Genomic DNA, 25,300 nt, shown 5'->3' on the forward strand with positions numbered 1-25,300 from the left:
TTGATGACCAATTCGGAGTCTCCTTTAATTTCGACTCTGGTTGCCCCCAGTTCTAACAAAGCCTCAAGTCCGGCGATTAACGCTTCGTACTCAGCTTCATTGTTGGAGCATAATGGTCCTTCGAGTTTGTACTTGAGCTTTGTTGGAATTCCATCAGGAGAAATTATCAACACTCCAACTCCAGAACCTTCTCTATGTGTCGACCCATCGAAGTACAACTTCCAAGGTTTTAGGTCCACGTAATGCTGATGATTCTCAACCACTGCGTGATCGACAATGAAGTCTGACACAATTTGGCCTTTCATTGCCTTGAGAGGTTGGAATATTAGCGAATATTCCGTTAGGGCTAAAGCCCACTTGCCAATTCGACTATGTAATATTGGCTTGGATAACATATGCTTAATAACATCACAATGAGACGAAACGTAAACATCAACTGGCTTTATATAATACTTAAGTTTAATACAAGAGAAATACAAACAAAGGCAGAGTTTTTCTATAGCAGTATATCTAGTCTCTGCATCATTGAGTACTCTACTTAAGTAGTAAATGGCTCTTTCGATGCCATTTTCATCTTCTTGTGCCAGCATGCTGCCTATTGTTTTGTCTGATGCTGAAATGTACAGGCGCATGTGTTTCTTCCCGTTTGGGGGAGATAAGATTGGTGGACAAGTCAAGTATTGCTTTATCTGATCGAAAGCTTCTTGATGTTCAGCACGCCATTCGAACTTTCCTTGCTTAAGCCGTAGTAAAGGCGAGAAGGCTTGCGTGCGTCCACTCAAGTTAGAGATAAATCTTCTTAAAAAATTTATCTTTCCCAACAGTGATTGTAACTCTTTCTTCGTGGGTGGAGATTTGGTTTCCATGATGGCTTTTGTCTTGTTCTGGTTAATTTCTATTCCCTTTTTATGGACTACGAAACCCAAGAAATCTCCTGCTTGTACAAAGAAAGCACATTTAAGGGGGTTCATCTTCAACCCATGTTTCCTCATTCTTTCGAATGATTGGCTTAAATGATCGAGATGACTCATTCCCGAAGTAGATTTTACCACAATGTCGTCTATATATACTTGCATGAATGTTTCTATAAAGTCATGGAATATAGAGTTCATTGCTCTTTGGTAAGTTGCCCCAGCATTTTTTAAACCAAAAGGCATTACAACCCATTCGTAAGTGCCTATTGCCCCTGGGCAACGAAACGCTGTCTTGGATACATCATCTTCTGCAATAAAGATCTGATTATATCCTGAGTATCCATCCAACATACTTAGATACTCAAAACCTGCGGCTGAGTCTACCAGCATTTCTGCTACAGGCATGGGATATTCGTCTTTAGGAGTGGCTGCATTAAGATCACGAAAGTCTATGCATACTCGTAAAGAGCCATTCTTTTTAATTACAGGTACTATATTGGCAATCCATTCGACATACCTTGTAGTTTGGATAAACTTGCAACGTAAAAGCCTTTCGACCTCTGCTTTAATCTTCGAATGGATCTCTGGCGCGAATCTTCTAGGAGTTTGCTTCACAGGTTTCTTCCCTTCTTTTATTGGAAGCTTCAATTCGACTAGATCCCTTCCTAGACCAGGCATCTCATCATAATCCCAAGCAAAGCAATCTCTATTTTCTTTCAGCATTTTGATGACCGTTGCTTTTAGTTATGGCTCTAATTTCGCGCTGATATATGTTATCCTTTTTTGATCCCTGTCTCCGAGGTTTACTTCTTCGAGTGGATCTTGGGCTAACATCTTTATATTAGAAGCCATTGGGTCTTTTTCGAACCCTAAAGGTTCTTCGTCGTATATTGCATCTAATCTTTGGTTTGATCCTTCGTCCATAATCTCTTCGTCTAGGATCGTATCTTTGGAGTGTTCGAAATCTGTATGCACCTCCAATTCTGCTATCTCTTCTTTGATTTGGATGGTATCTACCTTTACATCTGCTAATTCGGCCTCGAGAGCCGCCTTCTGTTTGTTCTCGGCCACGTAGGCCGAAATCTTTTCGAAGAATGAAGACTCAGACATGATTAATGTCATCGTCCCAGCCTGTTGGCCGTATTGCCGCATGATCTTCTAAAGGTGCTGTATCCGTTGGACCATCCATGATCTCTCTATCCCATTGGAATCCGTTTGGGTGCAAAGTAAGATAATACAATGCATTCTTATTTGGGGTGTACATCTCTTCTGCAGTATGACAAGGTCCTATATTTGCCAGATTCCTATCGAAGTTGAATTTATTTACCTGGTTAACTTCAGCCATATAGTAACTCTGATCACCTTCGATGTTTTCTACTATGCCATCTTCTCTCCAGATTGTCACCCTTTGATGCATTGTTGAGGGTACAGCTGCTACCCCATGAATCCATTCCCTTCCGAGCAACAGGTTATAGTTTGCTTTTGCTGGTATAACCATGAACATAGTGGGTCTGGTAACTGAGCCTACTGTCAAATTGACTTGAACAACTCCCAGTGTTTGTCCTATCTTACCCTCATAGTTAGACAGGACCATGTTATGTGGTCTTATGTCCGTATCGAACATGCCAATTCTCTTTATCATATACTGGGGCATCAAATTTACTGCTGCTCCCCCATCAACTAGGACTTTATTGATGCCAACATTCTCAATCTTAGCCCTAATATAGAGTGGTTTCAAATGATTTCTCATACCCTCATCAGGCCTCTCGAAGAAAGCATTCTGCTCTTCGACTGCACCATTATTTAGCACATAGTAACACACAGGTCTGTGTTTTGTCATTTCTTCGATATCAGCCTCCTCACAGTCTTCTACCTCAGTTTCCTGGTTAAACTCGTGAGGGAGTACGGACACAACATTGCAATTTAAATTTATAGACGAGACTCCATCAGAATCAAAATCATTTGTCATTCTGTCCTCTTCGTTCCAGGAATTTGACCGCATCTTATCTTCTTCATCCAAGAGCTTTTCAGCTTCGAACAATGCACGTTCCACCGGAGGTTTGTTTGACTTTGCTCCCTGGTATGGGACTTGGTTGCTGCTAGTTTCTCCAGTTTCTCTTGGTCTATATTCCTTCTGGGCCCTTTTCATCCTCTGGTGCCTCCTCCATTGGGACCGAGACATAGGGTTTTTTCCCTTATAGTTCTCCAATCGATATGTCTCTCGATTTGGCCTTTGAAATTGTCTCCTATATGCCATTGCGGTTCTTCCTCCTTGGTCCCAACTACGCCATTTGTTGGTTCTTGCATCGGCTTGTACCCATCTATCCCTAGGTGGATCTGCAGGGATTTTGAACGTTACCCTTCGAACTCTAGGGTGTGGACTATCTGGTCTCTTCGTTGGGGTCCATACATCGAAACCATACAAGTCAGGACGTAGCCCCTGAGTTTCTTGATTCATGGAGCAGTGCACACGTTCAAATGATCGTGCTAGCATCTCATCATAGGCTGCCCCACATCTGGGGCAGAGTGCAACCTCAGAGTTCCCTTTGTGGCATCTGATCAAAAATCCTAATAAGCTTTCATCCATCCTTGGGTACACTCGTAGTAAAGGATTTGGTTCTCTCCCTGGGTGTTCCCATCTTTCACGTCGAGCCCTTTCGAAATTGGCTTCGATTCTTCGATTCAGCATGATCGAACACCTTGGGCACATCCATTGTTTTCCACCATTTCTCTCATGGCAATTCCATAGGTAGTCTTTGAGGCTTTCAGCTCTTAGAGGAACTTTAATACCCCCATTCTGCCTTGTCAGCCGTGTCTCTAGTTCGCCAAACTCAGATGTTGGGTGTCTGGCGCTAACCATGTTGACCACCGCTGGAGCAACTTCAGAGATTTGGATTTTCTGGAGTTTTATCCTGAGGTCTTCAGTGGCCTCATTGCTCTCTTCTTTTGGTGCTTCAGTCATCTCTGTTTGGGAAGCTTCTTCAATCTCAGTATTGAAGATTATTTCATCATTTAGGCTTTCAGTAGCCTGCTTTCCGTTGAGCATTGCCTTAGTTTCCGCCACTTCGATCTCCGATACTTCCACCATGTTGATATCTTCTACCTCACAGAGGCTAGCATCAGCAATGTTTAGGGGATTGGTATCGACCCTCATGTGACTCTTGGTCTTGTCAGCAAATTTCAACCTTCCATCATTGATAGCATTTTGAATTAGATCCCTGAAAAGAAAACATTGTGAAGTTTTATGGCCTAAAAACCCATGATATTTACAAAAACCTCTTTTCTTCCGTTGTTCCAACGGAGGAATTTTGGAATTAGGAGGTAGTATCATTTGGCCATCTTTTACTAATAGATCAAATATTTCATCACACTTAGTAATATCAAATGTATAAGTTTTCTTAGGAAACCTATCATTCTTATCATTTTCTACAGGGTTCTTTCCATTTGCAGGATTTAATAGTTTGCAGGCATAAGGTGGTGCCTCTTTTAATTCTGCTAAGTCTATTTCGACTTCCTCCAGGCTATATGAGTCATTGCAAGACTCATCATCAGCGTCTTCGGCTTCGACGTACGCTATCCTTTCCTTCTTATGACTTTTGTTAGCCCTAGCCTTTTCTGCTTTCAAGCGTTCGACCTGTCGAACTCTATCTGCCAACTGGGCCATGTCCCTAAGGTATTGGGTATCTAATTTCTTTCTTATTGAGTAATCTAGACCACCTGCAGCCATTTCGACAAGTTCGTGCTCAGGAACTGTCGTAAAGCACCTAGATTTCAACAGACGGAACCTATTCAAATAATCATCAATAGTCTCCGTGAATTTCCTCTTAACACTGGCCAATTCCTTCAAACTTATCTTAGTTTGACCCATGTAAAATTGCTCATGGAACAATCTTTCTAGGTATGCCCACGCATCTATCGAATTGGGTGGCAAAGTAGTAAACCAGATAAAGGCATTCTTTGTCAGCGAACTAGGGAAATACTTGATCCTCAAGTCCTCGTTTCCTGCCAAGTCCCCTGCTTCTGTTAGATACCTAGCAATGTGTTCCACTGTCGATTCGTTAGTTTCGCCTGAAAATTTTGTAAATTTGGGTACCTTAGTGCCCCTAGGTAATTCTGTCTGCATAATATAGTCTGATATAGGGGATGTATAATTTGGACGTCTGAGTCCAGTACTTAGGCCATTATTGGCCATCACCCTTTCTATCATAGCAGTCAAGTTATTCTCTGTGGCCAGATTTTCCCTTCTGACTCTTTGAACAACCCCATCTGGATGTTCATTTCTACCTACAACTCTTACTCTGGGTTGTTCTTCCTCCGTTTCTTGTCGAACGGGGACGGTTCTTTGACTTGAAGTCTCTAAATTAATTACTGGAATTCCTTCCGTCCAATTCGTCCTCCGCAAGGAGTTTATATCTCGGATGGTTGGTCTCGATGATGGGCCCTCATCTTGTATACGTTCTAAAACGGGCATTCCCTCTTGGTATGCGGGCTGTTTATCTTTCCTTTTTGGTTGTGTTACACCCATGAACTCCGCCATCCGATTCATTTGAGATGACATCTTTTGGAAAGTTTCTACATTTTCCCTATTTGTGCAAGTAATGTTTGTCAACAATGGGGTAAAGATTGAAGTCAATTCTTTGGCTAAAGCCCCTAGCATATCATGGTTGCTTGCATCCATTTCTTGTCGAAATGCTGCTTGGCTGTTTGTGGTATAATGAGGCACCTGGGTAGAAAAACCAACGTTGTGTGTACTTCGACTCGCAGATCCCACATTTGGTGAAAATGTCGCATTATTAGTTGGGACATAAGTAGGTCCGGGCCCTCGTATGCCTGATCCAAAAGGAAATGGCATCCCGTATGGAGGATTTGGCCTCCATTCGAAAGTTGAATTCGTGCCTTGACTAGACAAGTTATTCGCAGCATTTGTTGAGGGAAACGGTAATACTTCCTCTGCACTCGTGGTCGAAGGTGCAGTTGTTGACACTGAAACTGGCAAAGTCCCTGAAAGTCCTAAATTATTTTCAGGCACCGACTGGGAATTATCTGCAGGTCTCGATCCATTTGGACCCGTTGTATCCCTTGTTCCTTGAGTGGAATTCGAATTTGCCGCTCCTGATCCTGTGCCTTGTGAGGGATCTTGATCACCCCCTGCACTGGCTGTAACAGCCATTTTCTTGTTGTACCTTCGTTTGGGAACCGGTTGTGCACTGTTTGTTAATTTACCGTTCCTAAGGTTCATACAAGGTCTTGATATTGTCTAGACAAAACAAAGCAATTGATTAAAACAATCCGTTCGACACTGTCCCACTGGGCGTGCCAATTTGTTTACGGTGATTTCCGGTAAACAACCGCTAGTCCTCCAAACTATAATAAATATGATTTGGTTACTCGCAGGATCGACTAGATTGATCCTAGGACACATAGTCAATTAGATTGTTATCAATATTCTTTAGAACCATGTTCATGATTCGTTGTCTTCGACAAATGTTATTCGATTGAAAACATACACTTTTAGTGATGACTTGATTATATGTGATTATGACTTTAAAATGTAAACAACGCAGATAACGTAACATGCAATTCTGTTTAAATGTAAAGAATCTTAAAACATAAAACTGTTAAAGATCTTGAAAGTAAATAACATGAAAGTAAAGATACAGTAATGTAAATGACAAGAAGTAAATAGAATGCAAGAATTTAAAGATATTCGAAAACGAAAAGCAATAAAAGATAATACTCATGTATTAAGATGGTGGTGTCATACGTACATTTTCTCAGCGAACTCGTTCTCGTTAACGCTTGATACTTGAGTAAATATGTGAGTGATTTGTACAAAATGAACACACGGAATTCTATCATAAAAAACTCCTATTTATACTAGTTTCGACCATAACGGCCCTACGCTAATCCGCTGCCACGTTTCTCATAAGAACTTCCAGCGATGACATCTGTGAATAAGCAGTTACGCAACTATCTTCGAATTTCAAATCTTCCCGCCTGAGTCCATCTTCGACGCGTGGCAGTATGTTAATAAACACTTACTAACAAACACGCTAAATAATAATACTTAAGCAATTTATAAATTTTGTCTAAGTCTTCGAGGATATGTCCTTCCAATAGCTTTCAGTAGCCATCACCTTCATAAAAAACTTAGACGTTTCTTGCTATCGAAACATGGCCATCAGTAGCCATTTTATATTTCTCAGAGATGGTCATCAGTAACCACCTTGCCTTCGATCATACACTCCTTCGAAGCACATATATTTGTTCAACGAAATCTTCAGCTAACAGATGGATGGCTTGCGGTTCACGTCTAACGTTTCCTTACCTGCTTGAGCGTGGCATGCATCAGTTTGGTTACATGTAGTACATTCCCAGAGACTCTTATGTATCTGCTCCTCCCGCTATGACACGAAGAGATATGTATGTTATGTTTGATGATCATCTTAATCATCTGGTACCAGAGGAGACACACAATATCATAACTGAAAGCGATCGGAGCTACATAGACGGTTACATCATGTGGTTCTTCAGGGTGCTACATCCTTATATGGTACATGGTGCTCTAGGACATCCACTGAGGTATGCTCATCAGGAGATACTACAGGAAGAGCAGGCTAGGGCAGATCATGGTGTTGATGTGTTGTGTAGATGTCGCTGTATTATGGAGATTGGGTAGGCGGGTATTAACATGGGACTTTTTCTTGATGACTCTGAGGCGAGGGAAGTTGATGTCGTGATGGCGGAGGCACATGAAGCACTATAATACATGAGGTGGCGTAGGAACAGGGGGTCCCGAGGCTGAGCGCGTCATACACAATAGCGTAGGAACAGGGGGTCCCGAGGCCGAGGCCGTCATACACAGTAGTTTATAATATTTGTAATATAGATTTATTTTCAGTTGTATTTTATTTTGACTTATTTTGACTTTCTTGTGTACTCTGGATTTCTTACTTTATATATGTCATTTTCTATATATCGGTTGTATGGTCTAATTCAGCATATTATACCTTTACTATGTCGTCAGTTTTATCTGAGCATCACTAAAACAAATTTAAAATTTATTGTCTAGTCTGATTAGGAAGATGCATCTTCGAACTCTGCCTAGTGTAAATACTGAGATGCGTCTCCGAAATAATCTATAATAAAAAGGGGCGTTTTAGAGAAGAATAATGGGGCTATATATTGAATTATTCCGGATGCATCTCCAGAATAAATTTTAGAAAATATATTGGGTGTAACTAAGTGTTAAACATTTTGGCTGAAGAGAAAGGTGCGTGCGAAGATGTATCTCCAAAATATGAGAAACAATTTTAAATTTTTATAAGGTGTTTTTCTATCTCATAAGATATAAGATGTATTAAGAGATTCCCGAAAAATAGGTTAAAAAATTAAACCCAAAATCCTAATTTTTTTTGGACTCGATGGACCGGCCCATAGACTCGGTCTATTTTAACGGCTCTGCTAATGTCCTTGACTAAATTATAAGCTTCAATTATTATAACTTTACACAAATTAATAAAATTGAGTATTAGTTAACAAAAATAAAATAAAGTAATATAATAAATTTATCAATATTAGTTATCGACTGTTGAAAATTGTCATTTATTATAGTTATCATTTAGTAATGACACGAAATAGTAAATTAATTAAAATGATTTAATTGAATTGTTTTAAATTATAAAAATTGAAATAAAGTTTTAAAATAAAATTTGTTTACAAATAGTATGTGATCGTGATGTATTTAATTACATCGAATGTTTTTTCTATTTATTTACATTTGATTTTAAAGAATTTCTTGTTAGGTTTAGTTTATTCTATAAAAAAAAAAAATTATTTATTTTTGTACTCTTATGTTAATTGAGGTCAAAAGAAGTGCAAGTTGGAGTAATAGAGATGAGGAGAGAAGATTGTTTGGTTTGATAGAGAAGTTCCCGAATGTGGTTCCGTGACAGTTTGAAACTCGTGACTTATTTGACCCAAAAAACAGACACTCGTGGCCAGTACTAGTGGTTATCATATTCATTCCTATTTCCTGCCACCAACTCCCAATTTCTGTGGTCCACCAATGCATGCTTCCTGTTTTTATGTAACATGTGTGCCTAAACTGTCTCCACCTTTTGCTATTTCATACAAGAAAAACTCTTTAATAACGACAACAAAACTATTTTTACTATTTCTACTCAAAACAATTTTAATTATCATACCATTTTTCTGGTGTCTGATTGAGGCATGTCTTTCAAATTGGCATTGAAATCTTGCATAATATGGGATCCGTAATTAAGTAGAAATTAAAAAAAACACTTGGATTCATCATAGATAACAAGTTACTCATGTTGTTTGTATACACCTCTTGATTCTATCTATCTATATCTATATATCAACTTTGATATCTCCTCCAAAGTGAAGAGTTATCATATCATATAGTACATATCATACCAACTTCTACAAGAGCAGCATGAGGGATTTTTAGAGCAACTGGTGGTTCCCTCCCATTTTTTTCAAAGAAACGATAAACCATTATTAAGAATATCTTTAGATAGTTTGATCCACCACGCACCACTAAATGCGACTGTCCTAAGAAATAAGCACTTCCACTCTCCCTTGCATCAATCAGTTCCAAAAGCTCCTTCTTAACTGATTCATCCATTTTAGGAACACTACTAGCAGGTGGCAACATGAACCTCACTTTCTTTCTTTTCTTGCAAGACTTACTACTACTCGCCAAAACCGTATGATCACTATCTTCCATTGCTATTGGACTTACCTGAGCTTCATTGATAATACTCACTTGGTTGCTTGATTCATTCATCAGAGGGACTAATGCATTTCCATCGGATGAATTTCCTACTATAATCATTCTTTCATCTGGCGAAACCATTGATTCAATGTCAGTAACATGTTCGATGGAAATGAATTCTCCAATAGCGCGAATGATCTTCTCCTCAAAATCATTCGTGTCCCTGATGTTATCACAATAACCATATCTCACAATGCAACGATATATTTTATAATCTCTTGGTCCAATCCTTCCTATGAGATACCTTTCACTTTCTGGAACATGAGGCACCGGCATAGACTTGAATGACACCATGATCAACACTTGATGAAATGCAGGAAGATTAGTAATAAAATGGGAAAAGAAAGCTGGGATCCCAGTTACTATGTCTGTGTATATGAAGCCAATTCCAGCTACCCTTGAAATCCCAAGACCTGGACTAACATCTATTAGCCATTCGGTTGATACCTTGTTTTGTAAATCAAACTCATACTTCTTCACCGTTCCATAATGCCATGAAAGCATGACTGTCATCGACACTATCAAAAGGACAACTAGATACCAAGCTCCCCTGTGAAATTGCAGCATACAGGCTGAAAGATATGCAACCTCGACAATGCCAAAACATAGTAGAAAGTATGCAGATATCAACAAATTCTTCTCCCAATACAAAGCGATGACTAGTGACATGAGACTAGTTGTCACCAGCATTCCAGATATTATAGCCAAACCTGCAACAAGTTTCAAGCTTAACCACAAATTATAAAAGTCTTAGCAGAAGTGAAGAAAAATAAAATTCAAGTCATAAAACTAACATACTTGTTGCGTTGCCGATCTTCACCATGTCTCTGAAACCAATTGTGACAGCCAGACTGAAAATCATCAATAACCAGTTGACATCAGGGATATAAACTTGGCCGTGTATAGTTTTTGATGTGTGAATGACTTTCACTCTAGGAAAGCAATTTAGTGCCAGACACTGGTTAATGATAGAGAAGCATGCTGTTATAGTTGCTTGGCTTCCGACAGCTGAAGCTAGTAAGGATACTACTATGAATATATGTTTGGAATGACCTGCAGTATGTCATCAACAATCTCTTAGCATCACGATGGAAAATATATATAGTATCTTCGAAATAAAAGGGGGCACTGGTTCAACTTACTTGGCACAGATTGACTAAGATGATTAAAATCTTTAATGTGCAAATTTTTAGAGATAAACGCAGCCTGGCCGGCATAGCATATCACAAGAAGCGGATAGATCAAGCAAATAAATGTAATCTACAAAAAACAGACACAAGCATGATGCACAAGTTGTATGTTACTAATAATTCTCAATTACAATCAAATATACTAGATTTGCAGAACAATTTACGCATTACAATACCTTGATTGATTTCTTGGAAAAATGGCCCAACCCTGCAAACATTGCCTCTGATCCTGCAACATAGCAGAACAGAACAGTTCTAACCATCACTTGGTGATCCTTTTTAGTTTATAAAAAGTACTAATGGACGAGTTCCAACCTGCCGCGCATAAAATGGTGCTCCCTAATAGCCTCCATCTGCTGACATCAAGATTCCTAATGAATTTGAACAGGTATAGTGGGGATATTTTATAGAGAATTTCTACGTCCCAGCGGACAATATTATAAACTCCCACCGCACCAACAAACAAAAGCCAAACAACAATAATCGGAGCAAACATGAATCCAATTTTATGTGTACCACAGGGCTGCAGCACGAACAGGCCTATCAATATGACACACGCAGCGGGAACAGGTACATCTAGAAATGAATTAAGCATAATGTCAAGAGGATTACTGCAGGAGATACATAAACCAACTATCAACCTTTTCATTCACTTAGACATGATAAGGAAAAAAGTAGTTACATTTTTGTAGAGCATTTGAGACGGAATCCTGGGTATGTTGTGACGAGGTAACTGGTTATAGAAAAACAAGAAAGTAATCAGATAGTTTTAGTAGGAAATAAGTGTAGTGTGGGCGCAATTAAGCACTTACATAGGTGTGATAACTCAGATAAGGATCTCTCAACTCCAAATGAAGCTGATAAGACAGATAGTGCTGGAGTAAGGACGGCGGCTCCAATAGTCATACAGGAACCAAAAAGGGCCAAGAACAAAATCAAATAGTGACAGAACTTATGTTTCTCAATGGCCCTTCTAGCTCTGGAGTCAAAATTGATCTTAGAAGGAGGAGTTGATGTGTCCTCCAAAAGCATGACCTCATCGGCAGTTCTATCACAAGGGAGTAAACCAACCTTTGCATTTCTACACAGGAGTGAGTATAAAGCAAAAGTACCACCTGCACAAATATTGTTAGTTAAAAGTTGATTCGATCGAAATATAAATAAAGAGGATGAAATGGATTACAGATTACGTACCCTCTCGATTATCATCAGCTTTGAGGACTATGAGGACATATTTGATGAAAGAAATAGTAGTGAGAGTCCAAAAAATGAAGGAGAAGAGTTCATAAACAACTTCCTCGGAATCAAGATCTTCAGAACGCATTGTAGTAAAAACATATAAGGGAGCAGTGCTTAGTTGACCATAAACAACTCCAACAATTTGAAAAGACAGGAGAATTGTTTGCGTCCATGTTTTATTATTCTGAAAAGAAACAGAAATAAGATTGAAAATAATAAGATTGAAGAAATGAAAGCAAAGAGGTTGTTAGAGTTATTACCATAGAGTGATGATGAGGTGGAGAAGCCATAGGAATGGAGGAAGGAGAGGGAACAGGAATGATATATTATAGTTGAAAAGAGCGATAGAGGCAATGCTGGTGGTAGGGACGGAGCATACTAAGCATTACAAAGAGAATACTTACTTGTATCAAATTGTAGACAAGATTACATTACTAGTATATAATGTAAGTAATAATTATTAAGATAAGGTGATTTCATTTGAATAAAATTCCATTTAAGAAAATAATAAAGGCATTCAATATATCTGATTGAAATCAATAAGCAAAGAGAAGAATTGGATGGATTAAAAAAAGTGATCTCGAGGCACATACATAAATGAGATGTGACTCTGTAATCACTAGTAGTATACTATAGGGCTGCTTGTGTTTTTATTTGACTAACATGGACGCCTCATTCATCTTATTCATTCCTTCCAATTTTCAACTCAAACTCTATTTTTTTTATTATAAACAATAGGGGGCGGTTACCACTAACAATATTGTCCCTCCACTCACTATAATATCCATTCAATTAATATTCCATTATTGTTAATTTGTTATTATAACATTTACCTGATTTACTATTCATATTCACTCCAAAAATAGGAAACACTGATTGATTCAAACAAGTAATTACAGTATTTTATTAACTAAAAAATTACCAATAAGAGTAAATATATACTCCTATGTTTTATGTAGATAGGACTAACATTTATAGATAAACATTTATATTTATTTATTTTTTAACTAAAAATATATTCATTCATCCAAATTAGAAAATACATCTATCATTACAAATTCAAAATTGCTAAAAATTAGAAAACGGTATCAGCAAACAATCTTGCAGTACCTAGGTTAATAACATACAACGCCAACATGAGAATGACTACAAATATGACAAAATAAAAGTCACAAGAATATTCATATTTCTGGATTTACAAAACGTCCAAGTCTTCCTCAAATTTACAATGATTTGAAGTGAATTTGTCAATCTGAACCAACAAACATCGTACATGAAAACCAACAAATATTGTACTAAGACGGGAAAACCAGCCGAAAACGATGAAAACTTGAAAACACAAAAACCATTTATTTTAATTTAAAAAAATGTTGAGGGATGATTTCTAAAAGAAAAAATTAAAAACCACCCTACTTTTTAAAAAGACATAAAATGTGAGTGAGTATTGAAAATAAGATGGATTTCCGTGTGGGTAGTTTGTGAATGATTGAATAAACGAAAACGAAACGCACATGTACGCATCTGCGTCAATTGACTCTTCCCTTAAATATAATGCTTCAATCTCCTTATATTATTATTATCCATCAATACTCCACCTCATAATATCTTCTTTTATTCTTACATTCAATGCTTCAATTCAATCATTCACAAATCCTATCACATGCTTTTCCACACTCAACACACAAATCTTCGATCTCTATTTCTTTTTAAATAATACAATTATTATATTTCATCCACTACACCTATGTTTCAAAATCTGTAAAAATTATGCTAATATGGTGCACTTTGTAAAAGCTACCGACAGTTGCTTCTATAAATCACGCTCAAGAGGTTATAAATAGCGGTTTGTGAACCGAATCAAGCTATAGTAAAAAAAAAATTCAACTAAACTGAACCGTTTTAATTTATTAAGAATCGAACTAAATCAAAATTATTAATTTGGTATACCGTTTCGAAATTCTGAACTGTATCGAACAAGATAATTTTTTCCAAACCGAACTCTTTATTAAAGAACCAAACAGTTAAAAAAAATTTCAATTTTTTTTTAATTTTTTAAAATTTGTTTTAAGTATTTTTCATTTTCAATTTTGATTTGGTTTGGGTTCGGTTTCAGTTACAGTTCGGTTCTCGAACTGTTTGTGCATAATGATTTGATTCACTATCCAAACATAACGGTTCGATTATTTTAACTTCATTTCGATTTGACGGTTCGGTTCAGTTCTTATATTTTTTTGAATAGTCCTAGTTGTAGACTTGTGGTGGTGATAGCGCATCATGTTTCCAAACGCACACTATGTCAATTATACTATGGGTTTGTTTGATAAAAATAATGGTTGACTCATAAGCTAGCTGATAGCTTATAGTTTATGGCTGATGGTTGAGATTGATAACTGATAAGCTAATTGAAGTGTTCGGTAAAATTAGCGGTTTAAGTAATTTATAAATGTAAAATAATATTTTATGCATAATTATTTAATTTAAAATTAGATAAATTATAAAGGATAAAAATGAGTTTATGCTAAAATAATAAGGATAAAAAAGAAAGAAAAAATGATAAGCTATAAGCTATAATCTAAAACGCTATAAGCTTCAATTTATTCGGTCAAACATCGTTGGTCCTACATCTGTCAACTTTGATTTCATTAGATGTGAACGGTACTTTCATTATACATAAAACACCTAACGCTTTCCTTCATTTCAATCACTCAACTTTGATTTGATTGTGTATATATTATTGTTAGGGGTGGCTAACAAACATGTACGCCCTGTTTATGTCCGCTCTGCAAAAATCTGCAGAAAAAAAAAACGAGGCAAGGCAAGATTGACATAGTTGAGAGTGTGAGTCTAAAACTTTGACCCACTATGCGCGGGATGGGGCGGGTTTGCAGACGCCGTATCTTTTAAGCCTTAAAATACAAAAATTTATATTAACGTCCGTACCTGCAAAAGTCCGCAAAAAATAGGGCGGGGCAAGTACAAACACATTAGAAACTGCAAGCTTAAAATCTTAGTTTGATCTGCAAAAAAATGCGGGAAAAACAGACATACACAGCGGGTCAGACTCGTTTTGCCACCCCTAATCATTATATATCTCTTTATTTTACATTAATAAAATTGGAAAAATATAATCTCCAACTTTTAAATTTCATATGCTAAAAAACATACACCTTGGTTCTAACTCTTGGATGTGTTTCTTAAGCAAATCCTAAACTAAAGTAAAAAGATAAGGACTTAGGATTGAACATTAATGCAATTATATTATTATGAAAAATTGTCCGTATCTCTGCCATGTGTTCTCACAATCGTCAACAGCTTGCCATGCATATTATGGATAGTTCAAATATAAGTTTTGATTTCTAGAACTTTTCTATAAGATCTCTTTAGACAGTATATTTTACATCTCCGAATCAATGAAAATTAAGTGTAAGTATTTTTTATCAACCTAGTATTGCTTCATCAGGCATCATAGTAATTAGACGTATCGACCACACAATAAACTAAATAAATCATCAGTACATTAAGTCTATTTTATTAATTTTTTTCAATCACTTATGCCTCCTAAACTACACCTCCTTCATCTGATGTTTTGGTTATTTGTCTTCCAAACAACAATCTACACCAAAAGATATACCAACACCGTATATTACTTTTTCTTTACAATTTTTTCTTGCCTCGGTTTTTGTGCTACTGATGAAATGTTTTAAAAAAACTGAGGTATATATACGATGTAGAGACTTTCTAGTGTAAACATATCACACCTCATCTACCTAATCAATCGATTACCCACCCATGTCATTAAGTGGGCACATTCCAGCATGTCCTCTTCAAAAACCCACAAAACTAAAAAAAAAAAAACTAAAAACTTTGGATGTTTTGTTGCCCTTGGCTTAAATCTTATACAAACAATAAGCTTCAACCAGGGAACCATGCATATTTTTTGAATATAGCCTTACACAGAGTGCCTACATTTTTTTTAACTTCAAAAATAATAAACTCCATTACTTCAGGCATGTTCATTTTTTAGAAAGAAAAAAAATCTCACTCAATAAATTCTTCCAAGTTGTCTCCAAACTCTTATTCCCCTCTATTCCTTCAACATTCTCCTACATTCCTCATCATGATTCATCACATTTAACCTCATTCATACCCATTCCAACTCCAATTGCCATTGAGCTCCCAACCAAATTTCTTAAACCAAAATAATACACCATCACCCACTGAACCAATGTGTTCCTCTTGCACAAACCCAACCACACTAAAATCCCCACCTCAATCATCTTCATTTGGATCTCTTGAACCTTCTTCATTACAACCTTCAACTTTGGCAATACTAAATCATCTAAGCATCATATGTGAGAAAGATGGAATATTCAAATCAAATAAGCTTTTTTTTCCTATTCATCCACTACCACCAGTGACGGAACCGACACGTGTATTCAAAAGCATTACAATGTCATAAGTAGACGAGCGCTCTCATGACCAATGGCACATGCACATGCTTTCTAGTTCCTAATCAACCACACTTTAATGTTTTGATCAAAGAATATGAGTGACTTGACATTTGAATTCCTTGTTTGGCTGCAGTCTCTATCCCTTATTTGGCTAACTGAGCATGAGGAATCAGGTTGACTGGACATTTAATTTTCTTGTTTGGCTGCAGACTCTATCCCTTATTTGGCTGATTGGGCATGAGGAATTTGGCTAATTGGACTTATTTATTGTATAATTAGGAACTCACATATACAAAACAAACGCCCAACTACCGAACCAACTTCTTTCATTTATAATAATCTTGTTCCTGAAATGTTATAATATATATTTCGTATATTAAAAGTATATATATTAGTTTATAAAATGTGCAAACGTTAATATAAATTTTAATGAGAAAAAGGGATATGCACTGATAGTGTAAAATATTTTTACATTGTCAACCAATCACAACTATGTATCTAATTATCTGACAAGTGTAAGAATTTTGATTGATTGTATGTGTAAAGTTAGTTTACACTATCAGTGCACTACCTTTAAACTCAATTAACTATTAGTTTATTAATAAATTTTTAAGACCATTAATTTTTATTTATAACTGAATTTTTAAAAATGATTTTATTTATTGTATATATTAACTAAATAAAATAAATAATAATTGTTATTATACATATTATTTTTGTTAATATAAGCTAACATTTAAACTAACGTAATAATGTATATGTATAATATATTAAACTAACGTAATAATATATATATGTATAATATATTAAACTAACGTATAATATAAGCTAACGTCAAAAAAAAAATTGTTATAAAATAACGTTAATATAATACGTCAAATATATATAATATGTACTACCTGTAGCGACTAATACAAATAAAATGGTTGGTTAAGAGGTTGGGCGTTTGGTTGCTATTCTTGTGGCTCAAACAATTTAAATGGTATTGTGCATTCTTGTCTCCAAAGATTGGTCTCAAACTCAAATGGACGTTAATAACACATCCTTTCATGGTGCGATCTCTAAAGATGTTTACATGCGTCAATCTAAAGGATTCTCAATAAAGCTTCTACTTCATTTCACAGTGCACACAACTTCATATGAACTCCTTGTCTCCAAGATTGGAGTCATTGACCACTCCTCGATCTTGCATATTGGCATATCAAGTGTTGCTCCGTGATATTAACTCCACCCCTTTATTCCAGCATCGGCTCTTGATTAAAATATTATATAATTGTTATTGGGCTGATATGTCTCCTTATTCCTAATTATTTTGTTGTCCATTTTCCTAGTCTATTTTAATTATTACTACAACTAACCCAATTGCTATATATACATGAGCAATTCTTGCATGGACACGACCCTAAATCCTCATATTTAGGAACAACCAATAAGAAGTGAGAGAATTTAAATTTGTTTAAAATTTAATGTCGTTTTTAATTGCCAACATGGAGGGTGGTTGTGATAACGGAGGAGAGAGATAATTTTAATTTTATTATTTAATTAATAAAAAAATATGATTGGTTGTGTGTAAATCCAGGTGGTATGGCTGTGTCCATCTAAGTATTTTCCTATATACATATGTTATAAACTTGTACAATATATAACTTGAATAGATACATCTGTTACTTGATAATATTATACCCATCCCAACCCATATACATATACCAGTTCTACCAAGATAAACCTAGGCCGTATTCCACCTAAACAATCCTAAGTCGTATTCCACCTAAACATTTAGGCAAGGTTTGTTTCGATTAATTGTTTGGGGTTGTTTGTTTCATCCTTAAATAAGTCTCAAAGAATCACATTCACAGGCCCATCTCATTCTCTTGTTTGGCACACAGCATGTCATGTTTCAGGAGATCTATCAAGCACTGTAAATAAATTGCAAAAATATCGTTAAACTGACTTAAAAAATTAACTCACACCATGAAATTGAATGTACATTCTGTACTTTACTTACAAGATACATCAATCATCTTAAAACTAAGAAGCATCCATGTCCCATCTCTGGGGAAAAAAATAGGATATGAAGCTCCTTTAATAATTTCCTCTCAGCAGTTGTCAATTTCATTTGCAGTTTTGTCTTTCTATAAAGAGACTATGGTAAAACTGAGAGTTGCTCCCACTCATTAGTAAATGATATGTTGCCTACAACCCCACAAAAAATTATTTCCATACTCTTTTTCCTACACATCCAATCCAAACGGCTTTGAATCACATTTTCTATCTAAACTATCAGGAATTATGGCTTGATTGCTTCTATATATAATAATATGAGCATTTACAACTATTGATTACAAATATTCTATGTCAATATATACAATTAAGGAGATCTAAATTTCTCCATCTCTATTTCTCTCTCAAAATCCATGCATTCAAACAACGGGTTGGACACTAAGATATTCAATGAATATTTATTTACTGTTGAAAAACATGAGTTACAATGCTATAGAATTAGCCATTTCATACTTACTGGCAAAGATACTAAATTTCGAAACTTCTATTCTGGGCATCAGAGCAAGGTCTTCAATTGCCTGATACACCATTATTCCTATTTTTCCTTTATTTTTAAAGATACAATATTGCCCAAGAAAAAGAGCGCATAGGACAGCTCCAAAATGCCAGTAGAGACATGGACATCTCCTTTATAAAAATAATACAAAATGTAAGAGTGAAGAGAAAATCAAGTGTTTACTTTTTGTGCATTTCTCCTCATTCACAAGCCTTCTCCCAATCATCTACTACATCATTAACTTCTGAAGTGTCTAAGGCTTTTCCAGGCTGGTGTTCTAGATTTGAACCACCATCAAGAGATTCCAACTTCGCCGCAGCACTACTTTGTGTTTGTTTCGTAGAAATGTCAGCTTTGACAGAAGCAGCAGCAGATGAATTTGAAGACCATTTTTTATCTAAGATACTCCAAGGATTTGCTGAAGTAGATATCGGCACTTCTTTCTTCCAAATAGATGACTGGATATTCGCAGAACCGGTAGCCCCCTCCTCATCATCCCAAGAATCTTCTCTCCAACTTGGTTCTATAACAATAGCCTTTGTCAAGAGATTCCCTTTCCATGCTGCCAATGTCCCTCCTTTCACTGTCCCAGCTCCTCCCCAGGCATTTGTAACTGTAGATACTACAGATGCCCCTACCTTTGGAACAATCACAATAGCTCCCTGATAAACACTTCCATGATCTAACCTTCTCATTGCAGCCGCAGCTCGTGCAGGATCATTAAAAACAGCCAATGCATTTTTGTCATCTAACCAAACAAGTTCACACTCACCACCAAATCTCAAAACCAATGCACTGATATCTGCATGTCTTGGTAATTCTGGAAAAGAGACGACAAATCGAGGATCCATATCTACCAAAGGTTCAAATGCAGGAGGAAGGGGCGCATGTATGGTTGTAGTACCCTTAATCCCTAGCACGCGTGATGGAGCTCTTGACTTTTTGACAACATGAACAACTATAAATTGCTTTGGCTCCCGACCAGCTGCATTTATTGCAAGCTTCCATCTCTCAGCAATCATCCTCACTGCATCTCTCTTATCCTTTAGCATGGGACAGAAAACATGGGCTTTTAGACCCTGCGTAGTTCCTCTGCTCTTGCCAAGTACTAAAAACTTGCATCTCTCCTCAATGGATAAAACCCATTTACTATCACGCCTCAATAGATCACCAAGTAATTCAGACTGTGCAACAGAATTATCCCCAAATTGGAAAGAATCTAAATTTGGAGATGTAATCTCAAAAGCATTTGCAAGTACCTTTTTACGCTCCAACTTAGCACACTCATCATTACACATCAGTTTCCGTTGTCCTAGGGAAACTCTTTTGCCATTTTCATCCAATGGTTGAAGTGGCATTAGCACCTTTTGAGTAATGGAAGCTTCATGTATAACGTCAGGAGCACCACTGCCACCAGCATCACAAGGGACGTTAGTTGTCATTCGGCCACAAGTACAAGTGATTGTGACAGGGAATTCACATCTTCTTTCTGGACATGGAGATGAAGGGTGACAAGGAGCTGTACATATATGCCGGCAGTCTCTCCTTGGAGCGCCACATGTTTGCCCACAAGAAATTCGAATACCTTGCACAGCAGGCTGATTATCACAAGGCGTGGAGTGACACGATCTCCCACAAGCATGTAAACCACACTGTCTAGTCTTCCCGCAGAGCTTATTACATCGAATATCCTTTGAGGAACAAGGTATGTTCCTAAGAACTACATGTCCACCAGTACATTCTCTTGCAACAGGCACCGAACAAGGAGGGCAATCTCCATAATGACAGCTATGGGAGGCTGGGTGACCACAAGGCTGAGGAACTGAACATGGAAGCTGACATGAGGGCAGTGGTGTGCCACATGGTAATGGAGGAGGGATTGAAGTCTTGCCACAAGCACATACCAAATCAGTGAATATAGTTTGAAGACAAGGTGGACAATGACCACTGTGACATAGGGAATCACACGCATGCTGCCCACAGCGTAACTTCTTTCCACATGAAATGGAACAGAGGTGTAGATCCCAATCTGCATTTAGAATATTATTTGGATTAGAAAATGGACAACACCGTTCACTACAACGATGCCTTCCACAGTTCTTTTTCTTCTCACAGGGCTTTTCACATGTAAACTTCTCATCCTCGGTTGTTGTCTTATAGCACTCCACCATTCTGGAAGTTGAGCCACACCGACACTTTTGGGAGACTAAAACCAAACAAGGAGAGCAATCCCCGTCATGGCATGTCTCGTTACAACGATGCATCCCGCAGGCAAGGGACTTGCCACATAGTTGTGAACAGGTAGGAATTGGGTCTAAGCAAGTCTGCCGTTCCTCTTTCAATCTAGTTTTCCCACAGCAACACATCTTAACATGGGCTGGCAACAACTCACACTCCGCACAGCTGCCTGAATGACAGGTCTCCATACAGACATGATTGCCACAACTTAGTTTCTTTCCACAAGTGGAAGCACAAGAAAAAACTCCATCTTCTGCTTTGATTTCACCCTTCACAGCCATGTCTCCACAAAGAATAGCCTCATACTTTTTACTGCAAAAGCAAGAGGCATCCATTGGAACACGGCAAGGATCACAGGGACCAATATGACAAATTTGTTGACAGTGATGTCGCCCACATTGAAGAAGCTTTTGACATTGTTGGCCACAGGTAAGAAGAGATTGAGGTTCAGAACAGCGAGTTGTAATAGTAGTCTTGCCACAAGGGCACAAATGGGGAGGAGCAAATGCTTTGCAAGGAGGACATGGACCAGGATGGCATTGCAAGACACAAACATGAGGGCAAAGATCCCCGGTCTTCTGAAGAGGCTTCCGGCACGGTTCTCCGCACGAATGCGGTGTGAGATAGAAATCGGATGGAGGGTCAAACCTTTTCCCACAGAAGCACAAGTACCTAATGGAATTGGATGATGTTTGTTGCACAGCCTGACAACCGGGGCATCGCCAATGATTAGTGTTGTGAGCAGATGCAGATGAAGTTGGTGCACGAGCCCACTTGTTTGTGCAGTTGAGGTGAAAGATAGAGTAGCAACTGGAGCATGACCAGATAGGCGCATACCTCCGGACGGTGTCATAGCAAATCATACATTCGACAGTGCCTTTGGTGAGCTTGTCCTGAATCTCTTGCAGCAGTTGAGGTAAATTTAAATCAGAATCCCGGCGGGTATTGTGGTGGTGGGTGGTGGAGGATGATGATGGTCTGGGAATCCATTTCCTATCCCTCCTTTGCAAGCTCATAAGTGGGAGTGATTCTTGTGCAACTGATACAGATTAAATTAAGAAATGAGTAAGAAGAATTAAGAAAAGTAAAACATGTTTGTAGAAAAGAAGAAGCCTTATTAATGAATTTATGATAAGAGGTATGAATGAATAATGTAATATTAATGAATTTATGATAAGAGGTATGAATGAATAATGTAATATTAATGAGTTTGTTTATGATAGTAACTAACAGACATATATGAATGAAGTAATAATGTAAAATGAATTGAAGAAAGATAAAAGAGTGACCTGATTGGGAAGATGGAAGAATATTGGTAGTAGTTGAGTTGAGAGTGTGAGAGAAAAGAAAAGAACCACCTTCCACTTGATTGAGTTGAGAATGAAGTGAGATGTTAGCTAGTAGTTGATTGAATTGAATTGAATTGAGATGAAAGATGAAAGATGAAATGAAATGTATTTATAGTATTGCATTTGTATTCTACACACACAGTCAGTCGGTATAGTGGACTTTGACTATCCTTGGGGATCAAGCAAAACAACTTGCCTGCCTAGACCCACTTTCCTTGCTCCTTACGAATATTATACTATTATTACTATTGTTACTCCATGGAGATATCTAAATATATACGCGTGCTTTCATTATGTCAAAAAGGTCCTTCCAAATTAATCCACCTTCCTAAATACGAATAAGATAATTAACCAAAAAAACAAACTACTTACTTCATATTATTCTATTATGTATGTTTCTATTTCATCAAATACTTTAAAAAAAACTAATCTGAACAGATTTGATAAACTGTCACCTAACTCAATTAATTTTTTAATACAATATTGAGAACATTGAGAACATGATGCTCACATTGTAATGCTCACATCTTAACTCGATTGTTTTGAGGATATATGTTGGTGAAGAAAACACTTTCATCATCGTTAATTTAGGGATGACAATACACACTCACCATGGATTGGGGATCTACATGAAAGTTTAATATTTTAATTTAATACAATTTAGATATCAAACTGAAATGTAATGAAATTTTGAATTCAACAAAAAAATAATATAAATTGATAAATGTTGAAGCATGCCTTAAAATCTTTGTTGATGAAGAGAAAGAAAACATGTTTTGAGATCGTGAGAAATCAAAAAATCAAAAAGTAGTCTGGTCCTAGCGGTTCACGGTATCGAACTCGGTTGATTCGATTCATTGATTCATTCATTAACGTTAGAATATTTTATATTAATTCGGAGATCATATAAATTAATATTAAAAAGATATTATAAGATATTTATAATATTCTAAAAGATATTATAAAATATATATTTATAATAGTCTAAGAAATATTATAAGATATTTATAATATTTGAGAGATATTATAAGATTATAATAATATTTTTTATTCTAACAATTAAGGAGATATGTGTTTTGGGATTTGTTGGATTTTGGCTATTATAAATATGTATATCTTATATTATTATAGTGTGACAAGTTATCTAAGGGGATTGAGAAATAATAATTCTTATATTGAGAATTGGAGAGGTTGAGAAACACTTGGGTAGGAAATAGGGTTTGTTCTTTGGGAACTGCGAAGACTATTTTCTTGTAACTCATTTTAATCTATTGTAACAATTTTCTGAGTATAGTGAATTGGAGAGCTGTTATCTTCTCCAGAGTAGATCGTTTGATCGAACTGAGTAAACAAACTTTCGTCTTTGTTTCGCCTTATTCACTTATATTATCTGTGTAGGATAATTATTGTTGTAGACAATTTATTTTGATTGCTACTATTCCTTGCTTCACAAATTAATATTAAATTTTGTCGTAATTTACAACAAAATTTACAATAATAAATTTATTACTATACTTGTCAAAAGTACATCAATTGTAACCTTGTCTATATTGTAGAAGCAAAGCCTCAATATGACTGATATGTGAAAATTAGGGGTGGAAATAGGCCAGGCTGATAACAGGGGCCTACAGGCTGGCCTATAAAGGCTCAGGCCAGGGCACATATTTTTTATAAATAGAAAAGGCCTAGGCTTTTTTATAAGCCTATTTAGTTAAAAAGGCTAGGCCTCAGGCCCAAAAAAAAGCCTTTTAAGCCTATCAGGCCGACCTATTTAAATAAATATGAATAATTTTTTTATTATCATTATGTTATGTTTTGTACTTTGAATTAAAATACATAAATAAAACTTGGTTATCTTAAAGAACTTGTGAAAAGATGATGAAAATACCTGATGAACATTATTTTCATAAGTTATCTTAAACAAATAGTCTTCCAGAACTTATGCTAATAGGTAAGTTCAAATAAGTCAATGAAAATAAATTTTTTTCTCTTGGTATTTTAGTTAGTTAGTCTATTCAAACATTATTTTAGTTAGTATGTCAAAACAAATAGGCTTTTATGTAGGCTAACAGGCTTACCAGGCCTTCGAAAAGGCCAGGCTCAAGCCTAAAACTAAGCCTACGACAGGCCACAGGCCAGGCTTAGGCTTCGATTTTTTTGACAGGCCAGGCCTAGGCTTGGCAAAGCCTAGCTCGGCCTAGCCTATTTCCACCCCTAGTGAAAATGTACCTTTCGATATGATTCTCTCGCTCTCCCTTTGTAGCCATAATGGTCTTAACTCGTCCTTATTCCTTTAAATGTTACATATGTTATATTGTTATTTCTCATTATTGCTTTGTCCTTTCTTTGTCTGGGATTTGAGTATGTGACTCAAGTCTAAGTCATCTACATAACTCAAACTTGAGTCATCCTTTGATACGTGGAGACTTCACCCAAGTGTAAGCATGTGCACATAATGTTGAAGTTTTATGATACGATATGGATATAAGCTACATTATTTATAACATTCCATAACCCTCAAGAACAAGGCCTATGAAGGTGTAATGGTATGAGAAAACATGA

The 25,300-nt window shown here is 36.7% G+C and overlaps 2 protein-coding genes across 2 annotated transcripts; both read right to left on the reverse strand.

The window, feature by feature from the left end:
* Positions 1-9,149: 9,149 nt before the first annotated feature.
* LOC131603933 (potassium transporter 25-like) lies at positions 9,150-12,833 on the reverse strand. The gene is made up of 9 exons (XM_058876406.1): positions 12,404-12,833; positions 12,099-12,327; positions 11,717-12,019; positions 11,587-11,637; positions 11,220-11,480; positions 11,081-11,133; positions 10,857-10,974; positions 10,513-10,767; positions 9,150-10,424 (listed from the first exon to the last, which is right to left on the reverse strand). Exons 1-9 carry the CDS (start codon positions 12,431-12,433, stop codon positions 9,334-9,336), a joined length of 2,391 nt encoding a protein of 796 aa, XP_058732389.1. The 5' UTR covers positions 12,434-12,833; the 3' UTR covers positions 9,150-9,333.
* Positions 12,834-18,801: 5,968 nt separating this feature from the next.
* On the reverse strand, positions 18,802-22,836 carry LOC131603934 (NF-X1-type zinc finger protein NFXL1-like). Its single transcript, XM_058876407.1, has 2 exons — positions 22,679-22,836; positions 18,802-22,428 (listed from the first exon to the last, which is right to left on the reverse strand). Exon 2 carries the CDS (start codon positions 22,403-22,405, stop codon positions 19,352-19,354), a length of 3,054 nt encoding a protein of 1,017 aa, XP_058732390.1. The 5' UTR covers positions 22,406-22,428; positions 22,679-22,836; the 3' UTR covers positions 18,802-19,351.
* Between the last annotated feature and the right edge of the window lie 2,464 nt (positions 22,837-25,300).

The sequence above is a fragment of the Vicia villosa genome, linkage group LG5 (genome assembly GCF_029867415.1).
Source record: "Vicia villosa cultivar HV-30 ecotype Madison, WI linkage group LG5, Vvil1.0, whole genome shotgun sequence".
NCBI lineage: Eukaryota > Viridiplantae > Streptophyta > Magnoliopsida > Fabales > Fabaceae > Vicia > Vicia villosa.

What these genes read in the sequence shown, in the direction of transcription:
- LOC131603934 (XM_058876407.1), bottom strand. Translation starts at nt 22,405, where the DNA reads ATGAGCTTGCAAAGGAGGGATAGGAAATGGATTCCCAGACCATCATCA.
- LOC131603933 (XM_058876406.1), bottom strand. Translation starts at nt 12,433, where the DNA reads ATGGCTTCTCCACCTCATCATCACTCTATG. An exon ending in ATCTGAGTTATCACACCTAT is followed by an intron (nt 11,638 to 11,716) that starts GTAAGTGCTTAA and finishes TTCTATAACCAG; the next exon opens with TTACCTCGTCACAACATACC. An exon ending in CTCAAATGCTCTACAAAAAT is followed by an intron (nt 11,481 to 11,586) that starts GTAACTACTTTT and finishes ATTCATTTCTAG; the next exon opens with ATGTACCTGTTCCCGCTGCG.